General features: G+C 43.6%; 1 protein-coding gene across 4 annotated transcripts in view; it reads left to right on the top strand.

Annotated features, from left to right (window-relative positions):
• Kcnip1 (potassium voltage-gated channel interacting protein 1) overlaps positions 1-20,775 on the top strand; it is a 239,752-nt gene extending 218,977 nt beyond the window's left edge. For 2 of the 4 annotated variants that reach the window (XM_045152932.1, XM_004664990.2), the window contains 8 exons: positions 1,767-1,799; positions 6,842-6,966; positions 8,281-8,350; positions 9,650-9,720; positions 10,513-10,620; positions 15,949-16,053; positions 17,193-17,255; positions 19,904-20,775. In XM_045152932.1, the coding sequence (XP_045008867.1) occupies positions 1,767-1,799; positions 6,842-6,966; positions 8,281-8,350; positions 9,650-9,720; positions 10,513-10,620; positions 15,949-16,053; positions 17,193-17,255; positions 19,904-19,951 (623 nt within the window). In that variant the 3' untranslated portion in view covers positions 19,952-20,775. The remainder of the gene's footprint in view (positions 1-1,766; positions 1,800-6,841; positions 6,967-8,280; positions 8,351-9,649; positions 9,721-10,512; positions 10,621-15,948; positions 16,054-17,192; positions 17,256-19,903) is intronic. The other 2 variants (XM_004664991.2, XM_004664992.3) reach the window with 1 other exon arrangement.
• Positions 20,776-21,431: the final 656 nt, after the last annotated feature.

Genomic DNA, 21,431 nt, shown 5'->3' on the forward strand with positions numbered 1-21,431 from the left:
GAGGGAGAGAGAGGGAATGGGCGTGCCAGGGCTTCCAGCCTCTGCAAACGAACTCCAGATGCATGCGCCCCCTTGTGCATCTGGCTAACGTGGGACCTGGGGAACCGAGCCTCGAACCGGGGTCCTTAGGCTTCACAGACAAGCACTTAACCACTAAGCCATCTCTCCAGCCCGACTAAAATATTTTTAAAAAGGAAAATAAATACTACCTGGGCACTTGTGGGGGCAGTAAAACCTGTAGCACGGTACAACATAAAGACCAAAATCTAATGTAAAATATGCACTTCCATTGTTAGGTATATATCAATATGGCTTCATCAATTATTACTGTGTCAGCTATAAAAGTATAACACACCAGTGCATGATATCAACAATAGGAAAATGCCTATGAATTTTTTCTGCAAATTTAAAATCTGCACTAAAATTGTAGCTTATTAGTAAAAGTAAGTGAACTCAAATGTCATCTAGCCAGAGTGATCAAAGAGGTAACTAAACGCAGGAAATGGGTTTCTCCCTCAGATACAGATCAGAAAACAGTGATAGCCCAGCTGTAGGTGCCACTTCTTTTAGGACATAAACCATTCTGTCGGGGATTGAGAGGGAGGACACGAAAAGACATTAAGAATGGTGTCTGGGGGCTGGAGAGATGGCTTAGCGGTTAAGCGCTTGCCTGTGAAGCCTAAGGACCCCGGTTCGAGGCTCGGTTCCCCAGGTCCCACGTTAGCCAGATGCACAAGGGGGTGCACGCATCTGGAGTTCGTTTGCAGAGGCTGGAAGCCCTGGCGCGCCCATTCTCTCTCTCCCTCTATCTGTCTTTCTCTCTGTGTCTGTCGCTCTCAAATAAATAAATAAATAAAAATTAAAAAAAAAAAAAAAAAGAATGGTGTCTGGGCTGCCTTGCACATTATTGGTAAAGGGGCTGGTAAGACAGGAGGAAGTTAAAATAAGAGCCTGTAGACCACCAGGCTGGCCACCACATAGACCTGAAGAGGCAGGAAAGCATCAAATAGAGTGACCTGAGATCTTGAACTCACAACCCAGTCCTGCCATGCCATGGATAATTCTCCACATCTGATTTTCATTTTGTGTTTTATATACAGCATCACAGCAGACTGAGTCTTCATTCACTCTGCCACGTATCTTAATGTGCCAGTTCTCCTTGTCAGCAGTGCTTTTTATTTCCTACATATTAGTTGCATATCAAGCGTAAGAAAGGAAGAGATATGTGAAAAAATATTGTAGATCCTGAGCTCTAGGAGAGCAGAGAACAGCGTTGTTTTATACACCAAGATATAACCATAGATACTGAATTAAGTATAGTTGTCGGCTGAAGAAATCAATCATCCTATAAGATATTTAGCCTCAAATCACAAAGGAGAGAGAGGGAATGGGGGCTTCAGCATTGTGTTGGGCATGTCAAGCATGTGGGTATTTCTAAGAAGCCATCCACATCTGTGCATACCCTCTGCCACATGCCATCCCATCTCTCTTCAGGCTGCATGACTGCATGGCTCAGGGCATGCTCAGTGAGTCCCTGCTGGGAGTATGGGCACTTGGAGGTGACCCAATGCACTTGCCCATTCTAACTCTGGGCAAGGAATGGGGAAGCCAGGCCCTACTCTGCTAATCAAGAGGCCCTTTGCATATGACAAGCTGGACAGTGACCTGGACCTCCTTAGAGTGGTCTCTCCAATGACAATAAAGTGTATTTTGCTTTTTCAAATAAATGAATGAATTTGGTAAAATGTTTTCTTACTCTTTCCTAGACATCGCCTGGTGGTATTACCAGTATCACAGAGGTAAAAAAAAATAACATGTAACTAACTTAACTATCTTGGTCGCTTAACTTGGAAAGGAAGAACTTCTCAATCAAGTTTATATTTTTTATGATGAACCTTCTCATTCATCAACCTTTTGTACATCTTGTTAGAAAACTGGCCTGAATAGAAAAGTTGGAGGTATTCTTTTAGGGATAAGGTATAGAAATATTTTGCCAGTTTTCTTTTTATGGGCAAAAGGATATTTTTTTTAATAATTCAAACACCTCAGATCTGATTCATGGCTTAGCAAGTATAGTAACTGTTTAGAACACATGGCCTGATTTCTGTTTTTGCTTTTTTTTTTTTTTTACACATGGTTTTGGCCTCCAATATAATCAACATTTTATGAGACAGTTTTTCTCTCTTTTACTTATTGCACTTATTTCCTGTGATCCACCTCAAGTCATTTGTGCAACAAAGTAGGATGTGTTTAAATAAACAGATGGTGAGGAAGCGGACTGTGAGAACAGGCAGTCTGCTGTTACAGGGGGAGGGTAAGCAGGGACAGATGAAAACCCCGAAACCCAAATGCCTTAGAGACAGTGAACAACAGAGGGCGCTAGAGAACCTGGCTGCCCAGGGAATAGTCCCCCTTTGCTGCGTAAGACAGTTTGCCTTGTGAAAATTTGAGGCCCCAGTTGTCAAACAATCCCATTTCCAAGAGAAATAAGAAAAATACAAATTTGGACATGAATCGGTACAAACATTTGCAACTGATTTAAAAATATTGACTGCACATAAAAAATTACATTTATACATATTTATTTTTTATGTATCTTATAAATACAGCCTTGTTTGAGAGTACATTCAGTCCAGGGGTCACAGTTTTATAACCTTAGCTAGACAGACAGCTATCCAGGCCAGGGACAGATGGTCATGGCCTTCAGTCACAGCCATTGTCACTTGCCCAACAGAGGAGACTTCACTTGGAGAGGGCACCAGGCAGGCGTCCTCTCCCACTCCCAGTCCAGGGCTCTGACTTGTACACAGTCACCAACCTTGTTAGGAGAAAGATGACCAGGCTGGTCACAACCCAATCTGTACTCTGTACTTCAAAGCAGCAGAGGCCACCATGGTGGCACAAGGAAGCCAGATCTGATGAAAGACACTTGGGCTGGCCAGAACCGAGGTCCAGCTTTGACACTTTTGTCTATGTCACCCAAGCCTCAGACAAAAGCAGTTAGTAACAGAGCTTGGTGGGAATCCGTGCTAGGAATCCTTAGCATGGCTTCCTGTGTCTTATCTAGAAAGTCAGTGGAGGTACAGCAGGGCTGGGGAACCATGATTTTGGGTGTGTGCGTGTGTGTTTCTTGTGAGAGAGTCTAAAGCTTCCATCCCACATACAGACTAGCCTGAGACCTTAAGACTTCAAGAACCAGTTAATCTGAATCATCCAGTATCCCAAATTTTATCACCTGGGAGTTTCCAGTGCAGCATCCTCCATCGTTGGTCGAGTTCACTTTTGCCCCCAGTGGTAGACATTCATCATTTCGTGAGTCATTCATAGAAAATCATCTTCTCTGCTGGGATAACTGTCTTTTAAATATCAGACGGGGAAGGCAATCATCCTCCCAGTCCCCACCAAACACGGAGCTCAGGAAACAGTTTGTGGATGTGTTGAAATACTTTACAAAGAGAAGATTTCCTCATTATTCTTAACGCCCAATAATTTCCACAGTGCTAAGTCTCTAGGTGAATTTTGATCTCTGTCACCCTAGCTCAATTTGACGTAGTAACTGGCTCATCATGAGTTTTAACAATGAAAAAAAAAAAAAATAGCAGCAAGTAGCATTTGGCATTGATGACTTTCAAGAATCGAACTCCTCTGTGTTTTTGAAGATTCTGTTTTTTTTCTCCAATCAGGGAGCTGAGCCAGTCTCTTTCTCTTACTGGGTTTGCCTAGCAACATAAAGAGCATCCCTGAGGGGTGGTTGGAGGGATATTTAAACTACCACATTCCTTTTAAGGTTTTGCTTGTATATATTTACAGTGACCGAAACCATGAAGCTACATAGCTGGTATGAGGGATGGGGATGCCTAGATGTAGGCTGCCCTGGACAGTTTCCATAGCTGTGGACAAGTTAAGCCATTGTTTCCTGATTAGAAAACATGAGTCATGAGGGTGACAATCAGCACAGGGTCTGAAAGAAATACATTAAAACTGAGAACACAATACATCTCACATTACTGACAGAAAGCATTACTACATGAGATTTTATCTTCAAACTATTTCACAAAAAAATTTGCTCATATTTATGTATATAATGGATTGTGATGTTACTATAAAATGCAGTTAAAAAAATAGAATTAAGACTCATTGGTTTAAGAACTGGGAAGATGGCTCAGCAACTCAAGGCACTTACTTGCAAGATCTGCAAGTCCCAGTTCAGTTCCCAAGCCACACGTGTAAGATTGGTACAAAAAGTAGTGCAAAGACAGGCGTGGTGGCATACACCTTTATTAATCCCAACAGAGGAAGGAGGATTGCCATGAGCTCAAGGCCACCCTGAGACTACATGCTGAATTCCAGTTCAGCCTGACCTAGCGTGAAGCCCTACCTTGAAAAACCAAAAACAAAGACAAAAAAAAAAAGGTAGTGCAAGCGTAACACACACAACACACACACACACACACACACACACACACACACATGAACACACACAAGGATGCACGCACACATATTTTTTAATAAGAGTCACTGGTTGAGGTCCCTAACATCCACAGGCAAGCTATTTCCCTACATCGTGAGCCTCAACCACAAATTTTATCACAGACTGACGATACAAGGTAAAATCTTGGTCTTCAATACCAAATGTTTAGCTATTATAACATCTTTTTAATAGGAAATTGATCCTGCTACCCAGATAGCATGAAAATTATTTCTTAATAAAGACCAGCTCCTTATTAATGAAGTAGGTTTCAATAATTAGTGCATTTTTAATAATGGTGATAGCAATCAGCAGGGTTCTTTCAAATTTCTGCAAAGAAATTTCCTTGGGCTTACAAGCAATTCAGTCCCAAGAAGATTAACAAATAAGACAATGCTGAAAAAAATTTAAAAAGCCTTTTACACTTCTGGATAAGCTAATTGGCAGGTGGACACCTTCAAAAGCACATTGTTTCTTTCCCAAATACAAAATTTCTACTTTCCTTATTTATGCCTTAACATAACTTTTTGCTGATTCTCCTTCCTTTACTGGGGCCACCTGGGTAGTCCCTAGAGAATCACTAGGTGTGATTGGATGGATACGGAACACTCTACTCCGCCCCTTCTGAAGTTTCTTCAGGTCATATGTTCAGTTAAACATATGTTTATTTTTTATGAAAACACTATTCAGACCTAATGCTAGAATATATAAACTGACAATTGTGTCTTTTTTGAGATATATGCAAGATATATGCAAGCATGCTGCATTAGACTTAGGCGGGGTTTTGCCCTTCTATTCTTTCTGAGAATTGGCTCTTTGATTTATGTAGAAACCTTTGATTTTTAGGTAACTGCTACTTAACACATTAGCTACAAACACAGCAATAATTAGAGGCTCTGTAAGAATTATGAGGAAATTGGCCGCTTGCCACTATGCTGCATAAACAGAATATCTTAGTTATACTCAATCTGCCCTTTCCAGGAGGGTCAGGTGAGGTATGTTGCTTGACACGTGAGAAAGATAATAGTTAGTACCGAGTCATCAGCGTCCGTGATAGCATCCATTGCCTTTGAAGTCCACAGAAGCTGAAAACTTTGACTGACTCCTTTTGTATTGGGATCAAAATCCCAAAAGGGGAGGTGACCATTGCAGGGAAAATCTGGCACAAGTCGTCCAAGCCTGATTAGAGACATGCCTACAGTTCAATGTACCTGCACACCCCAGTATCCGGGCAGGTACAACCCGGCCCTTCCTCCGACCTCTCGTAGTGTGATGTCGCTGAGTTTTGTTCCTAGCGCCTTGGCCATCTCACCACTTGCTTGCCAACCTAGTATGTATGGATTTAGTCAGGTCTGTGGACAACAGGCAGAGAAGATTAGGTGACAAATGAGTCTTGGTTGAAATCAACTGGCAGAAAGCATTCTGGTAAGGCTGGCAGGGAAATGGCCACTGACCTCTCAGGGATGCTGAGACACTGAAAATCCCACTGATTGGCCAACTTCAAGTTGCTTTAGTGAGGGACGCGTAGATTTCTTGCTTTAATTGACATACTTCATAAACAACCCGTGGACCATTAGATCTCACCACAGTTCACCTGCTGGCAGGTAAACCACTACTTTCCTCAGAGCTGTTCAAATGCCCCAGAAGCTTTTGTCTAAGCCAAGTAGCCTCCCACTGAAGTCATTTCCTGGTACCAACAGATGTCTAGCAGACATTAGGAAACAATACACTGTAGGTTACATTCAGATTCTTTAAAGTTTCATTTAACACATCATAACTTGAACTTTCTACTAAGTCATGCTAGCCTTTCCCTAGCTATCCCCTGTGATAAGAATGTACACTTTTCTTTTAAAAAAATATACATATATAAATCACACACACACACACACACACACACACACACACACACACATATATATATATATATATATATATATATATATATACACACACACACACACACACACACACACACACATATAACCTGTTCCCCTTTGCTTTTTAGAGGCTGTTTCTCATCCTGCCAGTCATCTGTGTCTTTGTACATAAGCGGTTTCAGCCAGCAGTCATTTGAATATGCAAAGTGTGTGTTCTGAAAGAAAGGAAAAATGTTTCCATAGGGATGTACTTTGAACACTTCTGCCCTCATCTCATCGCAGACACTGGCTTTCCTTCTGGGTGTGTCATGCCCAGAGGATTGTAACAGACACTCTGTGAACAGAGTGAGTGTGGGCAGGGAACTGGAATTCAACGTCGAAGCCCCCCTGCAGCGGACCCCCTCCCCAGTGGTGCAGGTTACATCACCACTGTTGACAGCGCACCCGGACCATGGTCTGACAAGAGTGTCTCCAATGCTCTCCCCTCTGCTTCCAGATAAGATTGAAGATGAGCTGGAGATGACCATGGTTTGCCACAGGCCTGAGGGACTGGAGCAGCTGGAGGCCCAGACCAACTTCACCAAGCGTGAACTTCAAGTCCTTTATCGGGGCTTCAAAAACGTAAGGCCCATAATAGGCTCGGAGACCCAGGTGTGATTTCCCACTGGGGCTAACCTTTCACGATACCACAGGGGTCCCTGTGTGCAGCGGTACAGGAAGACCAATGTATGAAGGGGATGGGACAGCAAGAGGCCCTGGTGGCAAAGCAAGGATCCAGGAGGACAGAGCCATCATGGCAGCCTGGAATGTCACCCACTGCACAGAAATGTCACAGGGTGGTGTGACGTTGGGAAGTCCACCCTGGCCCAGATGCTAGCTGTAATACACATTCAGACAAACCTCCTTGTCCATGTTCAAAACTGATGGGGTTTAGCGCTATGACAATGCTAATCACACTGACATAGATGGAGGCCTAAGCCTGAATGTCATTATTAATGTGCTGTGGAAAATAAAGACAGCAAGACAAGACATTTCTCCTGCTGGGACCTGCTTTCTCTGTGATCCACAGGTAAAGCCAAGTCTTTGGTGAAGGTGGATCACAGAACAGGAAGCTGGAAATTGACTCATGTACACAAATTCATACCTGTGTTCTTAGGCCAGCTGGGGAACTATCAGACACTACCCTGAATATCAAGTTCGGGATTAACGCTTAAATCTCAGAGCACAATTGGATTCTCAAATCCCCCAGTGCCCGGAGGAGAGCAGGTGCTCCTGGTCTCCTCCCTCCAGGTGCGGCCTACAGGTCAGTTAGGTCAGTTATCTAACAACATTGGGGGGCTGCCACCTTCTGTAAGTCGCTGATTGCTGGTCACATGCTTTTGCTGCCATCAGGGCTTCTTTGCTTCTGATCTAGAAGAAGCCATGTTAACAATGACCAACTGGGTTGAAAAGGACCCTGACGAAAGCATGTAAAAAAAAGAGAGAAATCCACTTGCTGGGTATCTAGCACGGGATTAGTATGGCATGACACAGACTCTTGTGTTAAAGCTCACACTAGCTCTGTTGGGAAGGTTAGTAGCTTCCTTCCGTGGGTGCCGAGACCACAGACCAACTTCGACCAAGTCGCAAGCTTAGAAGAGGCTTAACCTGAATCCATACTCGGGTGTCTCTAACCCTAATGCCCAGGACCTCCCTGGCTCAGGACCCATTCTCTAACCACATCTCCTCACATGCAAAAGCAGCTTTCAGTCTCAAGGTGGGGTTATCTCCCAGCCACCCACCCTGGTGGCACAGAAGAGCACAGATGCTTGCCCAGTCCCTTGCCCACCAGGGATCAGGAGGAACCTGTTCAGAACTCCCCCTCATCTAGAACCATAGACACCCCCCACTGATATTCTCTCTCTCTCTCTCTCTCTCTCTCCCCCCTTCCCACAGGAGTGTCCCAGTGGCGTGGTCAATGAAGAAACATTCAAGCAGATCTATGCTCAGTTTTTTCCTCATGGAGGTGAGTATGACCTTTAAAAAGATCTCACAACAACCTCTCCAGTGGTCAGCCTTCCCTTCCTCTAAGGCCACTGTCCCTTGTCTGCTTCTTCCTCAAGTTAGGGGGACAGCTCACAACAAGATAGTCTCCTGGCCACATGATGAGGAATTCTCTGAAAATAGGACTAATTCCAAGAGGAAGAAGAATTGGCAGTGCAGTCTCACAAGCCTTCTCAGAGCTTTGGAAAACGGGTTTTACAATCCTGGAAAAAGACAACTGAGTGTTGAAGACAGTCAGCAATTGACTCAAGATCACTGAGCTAGCGTGTGGCAAACCAGGACAGGTCCCTTCCCTCTGTGAAGTTCGAGTCTCCTTAATGTACCCTGGGCCAGTTTTCCTGTCTTTGCTTTCCCATTCTTTTTTTTTTTTTTTCCTCCTTAAACAGATGAGACAAGGTGAAATTTTGTGGGGGGAGGGAATTTTAGCAAATGCTAGATACTATAAAAATAAATCAAAACCTACATAAGCAAAATGAAGTATGCCAGCCTCATAACACGTGCTCTGTGGGGAGTGGAGCTCATCAGTGGTTCTTCGTTGTCCCAGCCTCCTTGTGTCCCATGCCACCTTGTAACCTCTCCCCAAGAGCCATCTCCTACAGGACCCCTCCTCGATGTCCTGTCCCAAATACTTCCTGAGCTACAGACAGGTGGCTCCTTAAGGGTGGGACACAGCACAGGGCCTCTCCTCAGGCTGAGAGGGACAACTTCATCTCGTGCTGGTGTCAGACTCAGTCTGCAAATCTCCAGGAGCCTCTGTGAGTTGCACTGTCACCAGGAGGCTTAACATTCTTCTTGGCGAAATTTCGAGACGTAGGTCTTGCTCCCTCCCACTGTACAGAGACATGGGAAGGGACCTCAGAGAGGGTATATTGTATGTCTCCTGGCACACCACTGTGTGGAAACAGCTGCAACCCCAACACAGTTCTCTGCTCCCAAGAAAGTGCTCACTCACATCATGGCACAGTGGCTACTTTGAACATCTCCAAACACTCTCCCCAGAGATCACACACACACAAACAGACAGAGGAACCCTTCTCAAGGTGACTAAGGGAGGGCCAAGGACCTCTCTCACCTCCTGCTAGAACTAACTTGTCCTAGGGGCCTGAGCGGATGGTTCTCACTTCATAACGTTCTCCTTCCCTTCACTCCAGCACTGCCTCTTCCCTTTCTCACCCAAACCTTGCCCTGCCCTTTTTCCAGTGCCCTCTCTCCACTCTGTAGAGCCTCCACTCCCCTCACATGCCATACTTCTGCCTTGCAGATGCCAGCACGTATGCCCATTACCTCTTCAATGCCTTCGACACCACCCAGACGGGCTCCGTGAAGTTCGAGGTACGCGAGTCTCCTGGGTGTCCTCTGGGAGTGTCCTGGTTCTACACCAAATCCAGAGATCCTAGAGGAAGGGGCTAGACCACCAAATACCCTTGGTCAAGATAAAGAAACTTTATCCATATAACAAATATTTCCTGAATATAGAAGAAGCAGCCACTTGCCCTGCCCTCCAAGGCGCTGGGGTCGGGTGGGGAGAGTGAAGACCACATGTGAGCAGCCTAAAAGCTCGTTTGTGGCAGTGTGCCTGGTGACAGCCACTGGGAGACTTAGCATTTCGCATACTAATTCACTTAACACATAGTAGGGCTGTAATATTTATTATTAATTATTATTATTATTTATCACCATCTTACAGGAGAAAAAACTAAGACAAAGAGAGACAGAGAGACAGAGTAGCTTTTCCAAGACGAAAGAGCAACGGTCAAGGAGGCATCTGAGCTCAGGTGGTGTGTGCCTGAGTCATGTTGCGTGCCTCTAGCATGCACAGCCCATCATGGGATAAGTAACTATGGCAGCCATGGAGTCAGGATTGCTATGGGAGGCTGCAGTTAACTGTCTGGAGGGTCCTGACACTGAGGGGTCCATTCTTTGAGGGCATCTACCAGAAACTGCAACAGTGTAGGGAATGGAAGGCAAGAGTGATTCATCGGGCTTCACCAATATTTTTCCAGTTGGCAAGAGAACATGGGAGGCACCAGTCCACAAAAGCACCATAGTCTAGCCTGGAGGCCTGGCTTCTTCCCACCCAGTTGCTCAGTGGTTAACGTCACTCCTGCCTTTTCCGCTTCTTAGGACTTCGTGACGGCTCTGTCCATTTTACTGAGAGGAACTGTCCATGAGAAATTAAGGTGGACATTTAATTTGTACGACATCAATAAAGATGGCTACATAAACAAAGAGGTAAGTGAGCTGAGAACACAGCGTGAAAGATTACAACGAAGGTGCCCAGAATCAAAACCAACCCTAGTACCATAAAAGTAGAGCAAGCCGGGGCTTGAGAGATGGCTTAGCGGTTAAGTGCTTGCCTGTGAAGCCTAAGGACCCCGGTTCGAGGCTCGATTCCCCAGGACCCACATTAGCCAGATGCACAAGGGGGCGCACGTGTCTGGAGTTCGTTTGCAGTGGCTGGAAGCCCTGGCGCGCCCATTCTCTCCCTCCCTCTCTCTCTCTCTCTCTCTCTCTCTCTCTCTCTCTCTCTCTCTCTCTGTGTGTGTGTGTGTGGGTGTGTCACTCTCAAATAAATATATACAAATAAACAAAAAAAAATTTTTTTAAAGTAGAGCAAGCCGGTCACTAGAGAATTGACATAAGGTTAGAGGCATGGCTCACTAGATCAAAATAAATAATCTGGAAGGGGCCAAGGAGTGGGGGTGTCCCTGAGTTGTTGGGCACTTGCCTGGCTGTGCAAGGCCATGGGTTTGATCTCTATCCCTGAAGTCCAAAAATAGACCCACCTATATTGTCATTTCCAAAATCACACCAAAGAAATCAAAGGGAATAAAAGCAATGTTTTCAACAAGTGGTATTGTGCCAACTATATATCCATTTGAGGATAAAAATGGACCTTAAGTGGCTGGAGAGATGGCTCAGCAGTTAAAGCACTTGCCTGGAGGCCCTGATGTGCCCATTCTCTCTCTCTCTCTCTCTCTCTCTCTCTCTCTCTCTCTCTCTCTCCTCTCCCTCTCCCTTTCCCTCTCTCTCTCTCTCTCTCTCTCTCTCTCTCTCTCTCTCTCTCTCCCTCTCCCTCTCCCTTTCCCTCTCTCTCTTTCTCTCTATCACTGTCAAATAAATAAATAAAAATAAACAAAAAAATTTTTAAAAAGCAGATAAGCAAGGAACCAATAATTCCATGCAAAACTACCCCATATTTTTGGCCTTCAAAGAAATACAAGTCATGACTATGATGATTTGTAACCACATGAGTACTAGAATGATTGCAATTAGAAAGACTAACAATGCCAAGTACAGGCAAGGAAGCAGAGCATTGCTGGTGAGAAGAAAAAGTAGTACAAATGTTTTAGAAGACATTCTAATCCCTTCCATAAAGTTCAACATTCAAGGAGAAATGGCCAAGTAGTTAGAGGCACTTGCTTGCCAAGTCTGATGGCCCGGGTTTGATTCCTCTAGTACCCAGATGTACAAAGTGTCACATGCATCTGGAGCTCGTTTGCAGTTGCTGGAGGCCCTGACATGCCCGTACTCATTCTCTCTCTTTCTCTCCCTCTTTCTCTGTCTCTCTCTCTCTCTCTTTCTCTTTTTTCTCTCCCTCTCTCTCCTTCTTTCTCTGTCTCTCTCAAATACATACATTCTTTTAACAAATTCAACATGCAATCAACATATGGCCTATAACTCTCACTCCTATGTATTTATTCAAAATAAATGAAAATCTCTAATTCCATAAACACCTCCATAGAAACCATAGGCCGCTTTAGCCATCCTAGCCTCAAACTGCAAGCAACCCCAATGACTGGAAACAGGACAGTGGGTGTTATTCAGCAGTCAAAGAAATAAATTATTGTCACATACAAAAATGTGCATGAATTCCGTAACAGTATATTCAGCGAATATAAACAGACTTAGAGTATATATTACATCATCCCATTTATATGAAATTCTAGATAATTCAAACATGTATAGTGACAGAAACTCATCAGCAAATACTTCATGCCGGAGATTGGCAGATTCTGTGGAGACATAAATAAACTTCTTGAGGTGATAAAAATAATGCATATATTTTAATTTTTTTTAATTCATTTATTTGTTTGAGAGAAAGAGAACGAGAATGGGCACTCCAGGCCTCTTGTCACTGTAAACAAACTCTACACACGCACCACTTTGTAAATCTGGCATTATGTGGGTACTGGGGAATTGAACCTGGACCTTCAGGCTTTTAAAAAATATATTTATTTATTTGCGAGCAGAGAGATATAGAGAAGACAGACAGACAGAGAGCCATGCCATGGACATACCAGGGCCTCCAGCTGCTGCAAATGAATTCCATATGCATGTGCCACTTTGCACATCTGGCTTTATGTGGGTACTAGGGAATCAAACCTAGGTTGTTAGGCTTTGCAAGCAAACCACTGAGCTATCTCTCCAGCCCAACCTTCAGGCTTTGTAAGCAAGTGCCCTTGACTGCTGAACCATCTTTTCAGCTTATCAGTAGTAGCAGTAGTAGTAGTAGTAGTAGTAGCAGTAGTATTTGAAGCAGGGTCACACTCTAGCCCAGGCTAACCCTGAACTCACTCTGTAGTCCCAGGCTGATCTCAAACTCAGGGTGATCCTCCTACCTTGGCTGAGTGCTGGGACTGAAGTTGTACATCACCATGCCCAGATAAAATAGCCTTTGTCTTCAGTATGTGGAGGTGACATAGAAGTGTACACTTGTCAACACTCATCAGACAGTACACTTAAAATGGATGAATTTGCTCTAAGCAAATTATGCTCCAATAAATTTAATTTTTTTAAAGAGAAAGCACATTATAAAATAGAAGTGCCTAGCTGATAGAAAATGCTTCCAGATCTGTTGAATGAAAAAGATCCTATCAAAGCATTACAAAAAATAAAAACTCAATGTTACTTGAAATATTGATCACAAATTCTAAATGAAATACTAGGAAAGTAAACTTAACAGTTCATTTAAAGAAATGCATGTGACAAGAACAAGGTTTATTGCAGAAGTAATCCAATAGTTGAGAAAGCATATTAAATAATTCATCATATCAGTATATCAAAATATAAACCATATGTTTCTAAAATCATAGTTGATAAAATTGGCTGTCCATCCTCGATAGTTAAAAAAAACTCTTAATAATATGAGAATAAAATTCATCTTTTGCATAATAGAAAATACCCAACCGAGTACTGAGCTTGTTTGCGCTTTATGAAGACATCACAAAGATCCACATTTGCAGCAAAGAGTGAGACAAGCACTGCTTGATGCTTCCTGGCAAATAATTATAACGGGACACAGATATGTAGATAGATATAGATGCAGATATAGATATAGATATAGATATAGATATAGATATAGATATAGATATAGATATAGATATAGATATACATAATGACATGATATTTTGCTTCCATTCATTCATTTTTAATATTTATTTATTTATTTGTGAGGAGAGAGAGAGAGAGAGTATGGGCACACCAGGGCCTCTTGCTACCACAAACAAACTCCAGACACATGTGCCACTTTGTGCATCTGGCTTTCCATGGGTACTAGAGAATAGAACCCAGGCCAGCAGGGTTTGCAAGCAAATGACTTTACACACTTATCTATCTCCATAGCCTTCATTCATTCATTTTTTTTTTTTTTTGAAACAGGATCTCACCCTATATCTCTGGCCAGCTTAGAACTCACATTTAGCCCAGGCTGGCCTCAAATTCACAGTAACCCTTAACCGCCTGGGTGATGGGGGAAAAGGCATGAACCACCATTTCTGGTAATGACATGGTTTTCTACCTGGAAAGAAAAAAAGTTAAAACAACAACAACAAAAAAAAAAACCATATACAACTTGTTGCAGCATTTTTCTCATTGCTGGCACAGAGCACCTGACCAGAAGCAGCTGGTGGGAGGAAAGTTGTTTATTTTGGCTTGCAGTCTCCATAGGAAGATTTATGGTGCCATGAGGGGCTGGAGGGATGGCTCAGCTGTTATGGTGCTTGACTGCAAAGCCTAAAGACCCAGGCTTGATTCCCAAGGTCCCATGTTAGCCAGATGCACGAGGTGACGCATGCGTCTGGAGTTTGTCTGCAGTGGCTGGAGGCCCTGGCATGCCCATTCCTCTTCCTTTTTCTCGCTGTCAAATAAATAAATAAATAAAATATTTTTAAAGGAGATATATTATAATGCTGGAACTAGTAAAATAGTATGGTATGTGAAGTGTGGTCAGTGGGACAGTATAGAATAAGCAGTCATTGTAGTAGATACTTCTCATTACTGGGAAAAAATACATAACAAAAGCAATCATTTTATGGAAGGAAGGATTTATTCCAGTTTATAGTTCCAGGTTACAGTCCATCTGGTGGGGGAGGCGTGGTGGGAGGAGCTTGAAGCCGAGCTGGTCATGTTGAACCCTCCATAAGGAAGCAGAGAGCAATGAACACTGCCACTTAGCTAGCTCTCTCCTTTTTATACAGTGCTAGAACTGAGCTGAGCCTTTAAAACGGTGCTACCTACACAGTTAAAGTGGATCTTCCCACCTCAGTTAGTATAATCAAAACTGTCCCTCATAGGCAAGCCTAGAGATTCATCTAGATAATCCCTCAAAGTGAGTCTCGGTCCTACCAAGTTGACAATCACTGTAAACCATCACACCCAAGTACAAATAATAATTTAGTTTATAATAAAAGAGCATGAATCTGGATGATGAATATTTAAACAGATGATTCCAGAGAAAGTGGTTAGCTATTTTAGCAATACATAAAGGAGTGTTCTGAATACTACGTGTATAAATTAACCATAGATCGATGATTTCTAACTATAAAAGGACTGGAGGCCACACATCAATATCTAAACTTAGAATGGAAGCATAAAACCAAAATTAAAATACAAAGAAAAGTAATGATGGCTTCATTGTAAATATTTTTAAATTCCATACAACAAAAAAATTCCATAAGCAAAGTTGGAAAGCAAGTACCAAACCAGTTAAAATTCCCTGAGCCTTGAAATTTCCAAAGGGGGCTGAGGAGATGGCTTAGCATTATAAAGGTGCTTGCTTGCAATGCCTGGTGGCTCATGTTTGATTTTCCAGCACCCATGTAAAGCCAGAATGCACAAAGTGGCTTGTGTATGCATGCGTTTAGAGTTCATTTGCAGTGGCAATAGGCCCTGGTGTTCTCTCTCTCTCTCTCTCTCTCTCTCTGTCTCTCTCTCTGTCTCTCTCTCTCTCTCTCTCTCTCTCACACACACACATACACACACACACATACAAAGTAATGAATAATTAATATTTTCTTAAAAAATAAGTTACCAAAGTACCATTTCTCACTAGAATCCCTGGAGTCACTGTCTCACCCTTGTATTTCCTTGGCATCATACCTAGCATATGGTAAATGCTTTTAAAATGTCTTCTAAGAATTAATAAATCCTCAAAGTTTGCAAAGAACTGTCACGATCAAATTAGGAAAAGATAAGCAATGAACAAAGCAGATGAACAAATAGTTCCTGAGAAATGCAGTAAAAAAAAAAGACATGATGTGCTTCCACGTCCCCCTCCAGGAGATGATGGACATTGTCAAAGCCATCTACGACATGATGGGGAAATACACCTATCCTGTGCTCAAAGAGGACACTCCCAGACAGCACGTGGACGTCTTCTTCCAGGTAGGCAATCAGCCTTGCTCTGGCAAAGAAATGGGTGGCTGCACTTGATCCTTGAGTAGGGAAGTGGTCCCATCATAATAGTATCACTTAGTAAAAAAAAAAAAAAAAAAAAAAAAATCAGGGCTGGAGAGATGGCTTAGTGGTTAAGCACTTGCCCGTGAAGCCAAAGGACCTCGGGTCAAGGCTCAATTCCCCAGGACTCACATTAGCCAGATGCACAAGGGGGCGCGTGCGTCTGGAGTTCGTTTGCAGTGGCTGGAGGCCCTGGCGGGCACATTCGTTCTCGCTCTATCTGCCTCTTTCTCTCTCTGTCTGTCCCTCTCAAATAAATAAATAAAAGTGAACCAAAAAAGTTTTAAAAATCAATCATAAAGTACCAAACAATGGAATGCTCACTCTAATTCAACCTCCCCACTTCACAACTTGGAAAACAGTGGTCTCCCTGACCTCTGAGAGCTCACACAGTAAGTGACAGAAATGGACCAGCAATCCTGGTGCACAGTGTTCTTCCTGTCAGATGGTTAGTCCAGTAGAAAGTGCAAGGAATCCATGTGCTGTGGTTTAGAAAAGGTTTGAGTGTAGGCCCCAAGGGTTCGAAGCCTGGTCCTCAGTGTGTCTGGAGGGAGGTAATTAGGTCCCTGGGAACATTACCACAAAGGGCTGAGTGCTACATTTCTCGTGAGGCTGAGTTATAAAAAGAACAAGACTGGCCTCTCCTTTTTCTCGGGTTTCCTGTCTTGCCATAATGCATTCCCGCAGTGGTGTTGGCCCTCTGTGAGGTCCTCACCAAAGGCAAACAGGAGTTGGGGCCATGCTCTTGAACCCCCCATAGTACTTAACTAAATAAGTCTCTTTTCTTTATAAAGTACCTGACCTCAATATTTTGTTACAGTAACAAATAGACTAATAAAACATCCTAGGATGGCAACCTAATTATATGCCTCTGTGGTAAGTGCCTGGGGCCAATCTTTTGATGTGAAGAGGTTTTAGAGGTCAAAGTACAGTAACAGGGGTCCAAATGGAGTTATCTAGATTACTAAAAGAGCACACTAATGCTCAAGGCACACTTGGTTAACAAATGGCAAAATCTGAAATGCAGATGAGAAGGTTCTTTCAAAGGTTCCTATTGTGTCTTTCAGAAAATGGACAAAAATAAAGATGGCATCGTAACTTTAGATGAATTTCTTGAATCCTGTCAGGAGGTAAGGAGAGATCTCCAGGCATAATACATTTAATTCTGGGAAAGGGAAACTGGGACTTGGAGATACGGAAAGGGAAGAGATATGAAATCTACATCTACCTGTGACCCCTGGACTTAGTGCCAACAACAAACACCACACTGCCAGCCCCTCAGAAGCTCAACAAAGTTCACTCCCCAGATCAGCTTGGTCCCCAGACTGGTCCCACAGTCTGTGTTGGAGACTGAACTAGAAATAACTGCTTTGATAACCCACAACCCCCACAGGGAAAACCTGCAACCCCACAGAGGAGGGTCCCCTCCTCTGTGGAATGGGTGTAGGGACAAGGGAAAATAAGGTGCCAACACATGATGCATCCACACAAAATATGTTGTTAATACTACTACTAATAATAACAATAAACATGTAGTAGAAGAAAAGAAATAATTGCTTCATCAACTTAAAAAGAAATTCCACTAAAGTACTGTTCCAGTGGCCTTCTCATTGCTGGGACCAAACACCCACACAAACCTATGGGAGGAGAGGGTTTATTTCAGCTCACAGGCTTGAGGGGAAGTTTCATCATGGTGGGGAAAGCATAGCAGAGCAGAGGCTGGGTCTCACATTTTTCCATAGCAGCCGGGAAGTAGCAGCAAGAGTGAGCTAGCTCCGGCAAGGGGCACTTGGGATATAATAGCCCAAGGCATGCCCCAAGTAGCACGCCTCCTCCAGCAAGGCTCCACCTCCTGAATTGTCATCACCTGGAGGTTGAGTACGAGGCTTCATCATGAACACATGAGGCTGTGTGAAGACTCCACATTTAAAACACCACGAGTGGGCTAGAGGGATGGCGTATCAGTTAAGGCACTTGCCTGGAAAGCCAAAGGACACGGGTTTGATTCCCCAGGACCCACGTAAGCCAGATGTCCAAGGGGGCACATGCATCTGGAGTTTGCAGTGGCTGGAAGCTGACTGTCTGTCTCTCTCTCTCTCTCTCTCTCTCTCTCTCTCTCTCTCTCTCTCTCTCTCTCTCTCTCTTTGTGTGTGTATGTGTCTGGCTGTCTTTCTCTGTCAAATAAATTAAAATAAAATAAAATATTTATTAACTAACACATGCTAAATATCGCCATGGTGCTGGGCCCAGCAAGACCCTATGAGGCAGAAGTCCTGTATTATACATTAGAACAGACTGGACACTGATAGCTCATAACTGACCTTTCCTAATGTCCTGGAATATCCCCATTATGTTTACTTTTCCCCCATTCATTGATGGAGCTTTGGCTAGTTCAGGAACCCTGCTGCTAGATGGCTGGAAGGAAATATCTGGTGTAGAAAGTAGGATCAGGTCAACAGCTTTACCTGTGGAGTCAGAAACAGGTGAATGTTTTACCATTACAAACAGGATGAATAGCAGGATCTATCAGATCCCTTTCCAAGAAGAGAAAGTTGGGCTGGAGAGATGGCTTAGAGGTTAAGGCACTTGCCTGCAAAGCCAAAGAACCCAGGTTCAATTGCCCAGGACCCACATAAGCCAAATGCACAAGGTGGTGCATATGTCTGGAGTTCTTTGCAATGGCTAGAGGCCCTGGAACACCCATTCTCTCTTTCTATCTCTCTCTGTCTCTCTCTCTCTCTCTGTCTGTCTCTCTGTCTGTCTCTCCCTTCCCCATTTTCTCTCAAATAAGTAAAAATAAAATATTTTTTTAAAAAAAGAAGAGAAAATTGAAGCACTGTAAGTTTAAAAAGTGTAGCTAATGCTGTAGGAAATGGTGATGGAACTTAATGTTTGCCATCCTCATTTTAAGTGCCATGCCCTACTGTAGTACACTTTATTTTATTTACTAGTCGAGAAGTTTTCATTTCAATGTCATTTCTCACATTAGCAACATCTAAAACTATTCACTATGAAACTCATTGCTTTTACACCACCATTCGGTAAGCGCATTCTACTAGCCACACTTTGTAGATGAAGATATTGCTGCACAGCAACATCCAATGGCAGACCCAGGGTTAGGATGCAGACTGCCTACACCCAGACTCCACAGCAATTGAGGAAAATTCCAGAGCCTTATAATCAACATTTGTCTCTGTTGATTTTTCTCTATCAAAAGTCTGTTTTTCAGCCAGAGAAATGGCTTACTGGTTAAGGCACTTGCCGGCAAAGCCGAAGGACCCAGGTTTGGTTCCCCAGGACCAAAACCAAAAGCAGAAGGAAAAAAAAAAAAAGAATGAAGAATGAAAGTTGCAGATGGATAGAATAGAAAACAGGCTTTTTAAAAATATTTAATTTATTTATTTGATAAAGAGAAGGAGAGAGGAAGAGAAAGGGAGGAGGGGGGGGAAGGACACACCAGGCCTCTAGCAACTTCAACTCCAGATGCATGTGCCACCTTGTGCATCTGGTTATGTGGGTTCTGGGGAATAGAACCTGGGTCCTCAGGCTTCGCAGGCAAGTGCCCTGACTGCTAGTCCATCTTGCCAGCCCAGATCATTTTTTTTACTTCCAAATCCCTCATGAAGGCTAGAGAAGATGTTCCTTGCCTTGAGTTGACCAGTGTCTTCTCCCTTGTTTTAGTGCTATTGTAGATTTCTTTCTTCACAGGAATCCCATGCCTGAGACTTGCTCACAGAAAGCTCTAACCTCCCTCTCTCCTCCTCACCTCTCTTCCCAGGATGACAACATCATGCGGTCCCTCCAGCTGTTCCAAAACGTCATGTAACTAAGGACACTCAGTCATCCAGCTCTCAGAGACACTGTACCAAATAACCACCTTGACACCCTGGTCTGCTCTTCTGACTTGACACACCAGTTCTTGGGACAGAAACATCTTTTACACGTTGGAAGAACTCCCTGCCGAAGGCTTTCTACACAACCCAGCATCACACGGCTCGGTCTCTGATTGCCAGCTCTCTGCCTCCTTCTTATGGAGACAGACAAGCTGAAATTTGAGTTTGCTCTGGAAGCATGTCCTTCTCTTCACACTGCTGCCCTACGGAAGGCCCATTTGCTTGAGCTTAGAAAATAGTACACAATTTTTTTGTTTTCGCTTACACATCCCCCAGCCCTTTGCCTCCAACTCAAGCAAGCCCTAATGAATCTGGAAGCCAGGGGGCCTGAGCCAAATGCACACCTCCCTCTGATGGCCTCCCAAACCAATGTGCCTGTTTGTCTTCCTTGGGTAGGAAAAACAGAGTGTTATACAGAAAAAATGAAGCCTACCATGACTAGACTGGGAGAGGCAACACCTCACACACAGAGAATAGGACCGAATGATTAAGCATGGCATTGTCTGATGATCCAAACTGCCTGGCATGATCTGTTTCCAGAGGGGCGGATCAACAATTCTCCCACACTAGCACCTGCGTTGGTGGTGTGATTCCCTTTAACATGCCCAGGAAGGGAGCCATTGCCCGGTGATCCATCCCTCCCTTTCCATCCCCTGCTCAAGCCCAGCACTGCATGCCCCTCCCGGAAAGTCCAGAATGCCTGCAAGATGCTGTACTTTTATACCATGTTCTAACCAATAAACGGATCTATTTCTTACGCTCTCAATCATTTCTTCCGTGACTCCGTTGGGCGAGGAGAAGCAAGTTTGTGACAAGGGAAGATGAGACCAATCGGGTGGTCACTTTGTCCCAGGCTCTATGCCAGGCAATGACATCAGCCCTAAGCTATCCCCAGCCACATCCCATTCAGAGGGAGATACTGGGACCATATGCAAACACCACTTCAAAATGAGCTCCTTCACAACACCTCCCTTCCAACAAGATTATTCCTCTCACAACTCTAAGGGAAAAGCCTAAAGCTCCTCTGGTGTGGTTGGGGATACAAGCTAGAAAGGATGAGACCTAGTGAGGAAGATGGAGTTTGAGGGTGGATGAAGGAACTCCCTCTTATTACCAGAAAAATGATCGCTTAAGCCAAACACCATTTATTTTGGTTTTCCTCATTTGAAATCACATTTTTAAGTTTCTAACAATAGTATTCTTTATTTTTAATTTTACTTTTTTTATGAGAGAGACAGAGAGTCTGGGCACACCAGGGCCTCTTGCTATTGCAAACAAACTCCAGATGCATGCCACTGGTTTTACATGGGTGCTGGGGGAATAGAACCCCGGCAGGCAGGATTTGCAAGCAAGTGCCTTTAATTGCTGAGTTATCTCCCCAACTAACAATAGTCCTCTTAGAAGGAAAACAAT

The sequence above is a fragment of the Jaculus jaculus genome, chromosome 6 (assembly GCF_020740685.1).
Source record: "Jaculus jaculus isolate mJacJac1 chromosome 6, mJacJac1.mat.Y.cur, whole genome shotgun sequence".
NCBI lineage: Eukaryota > Metazoa > Chordata > Mammalia > Rodentia > Dipodidae > Jaculus > Jaculus jaculus.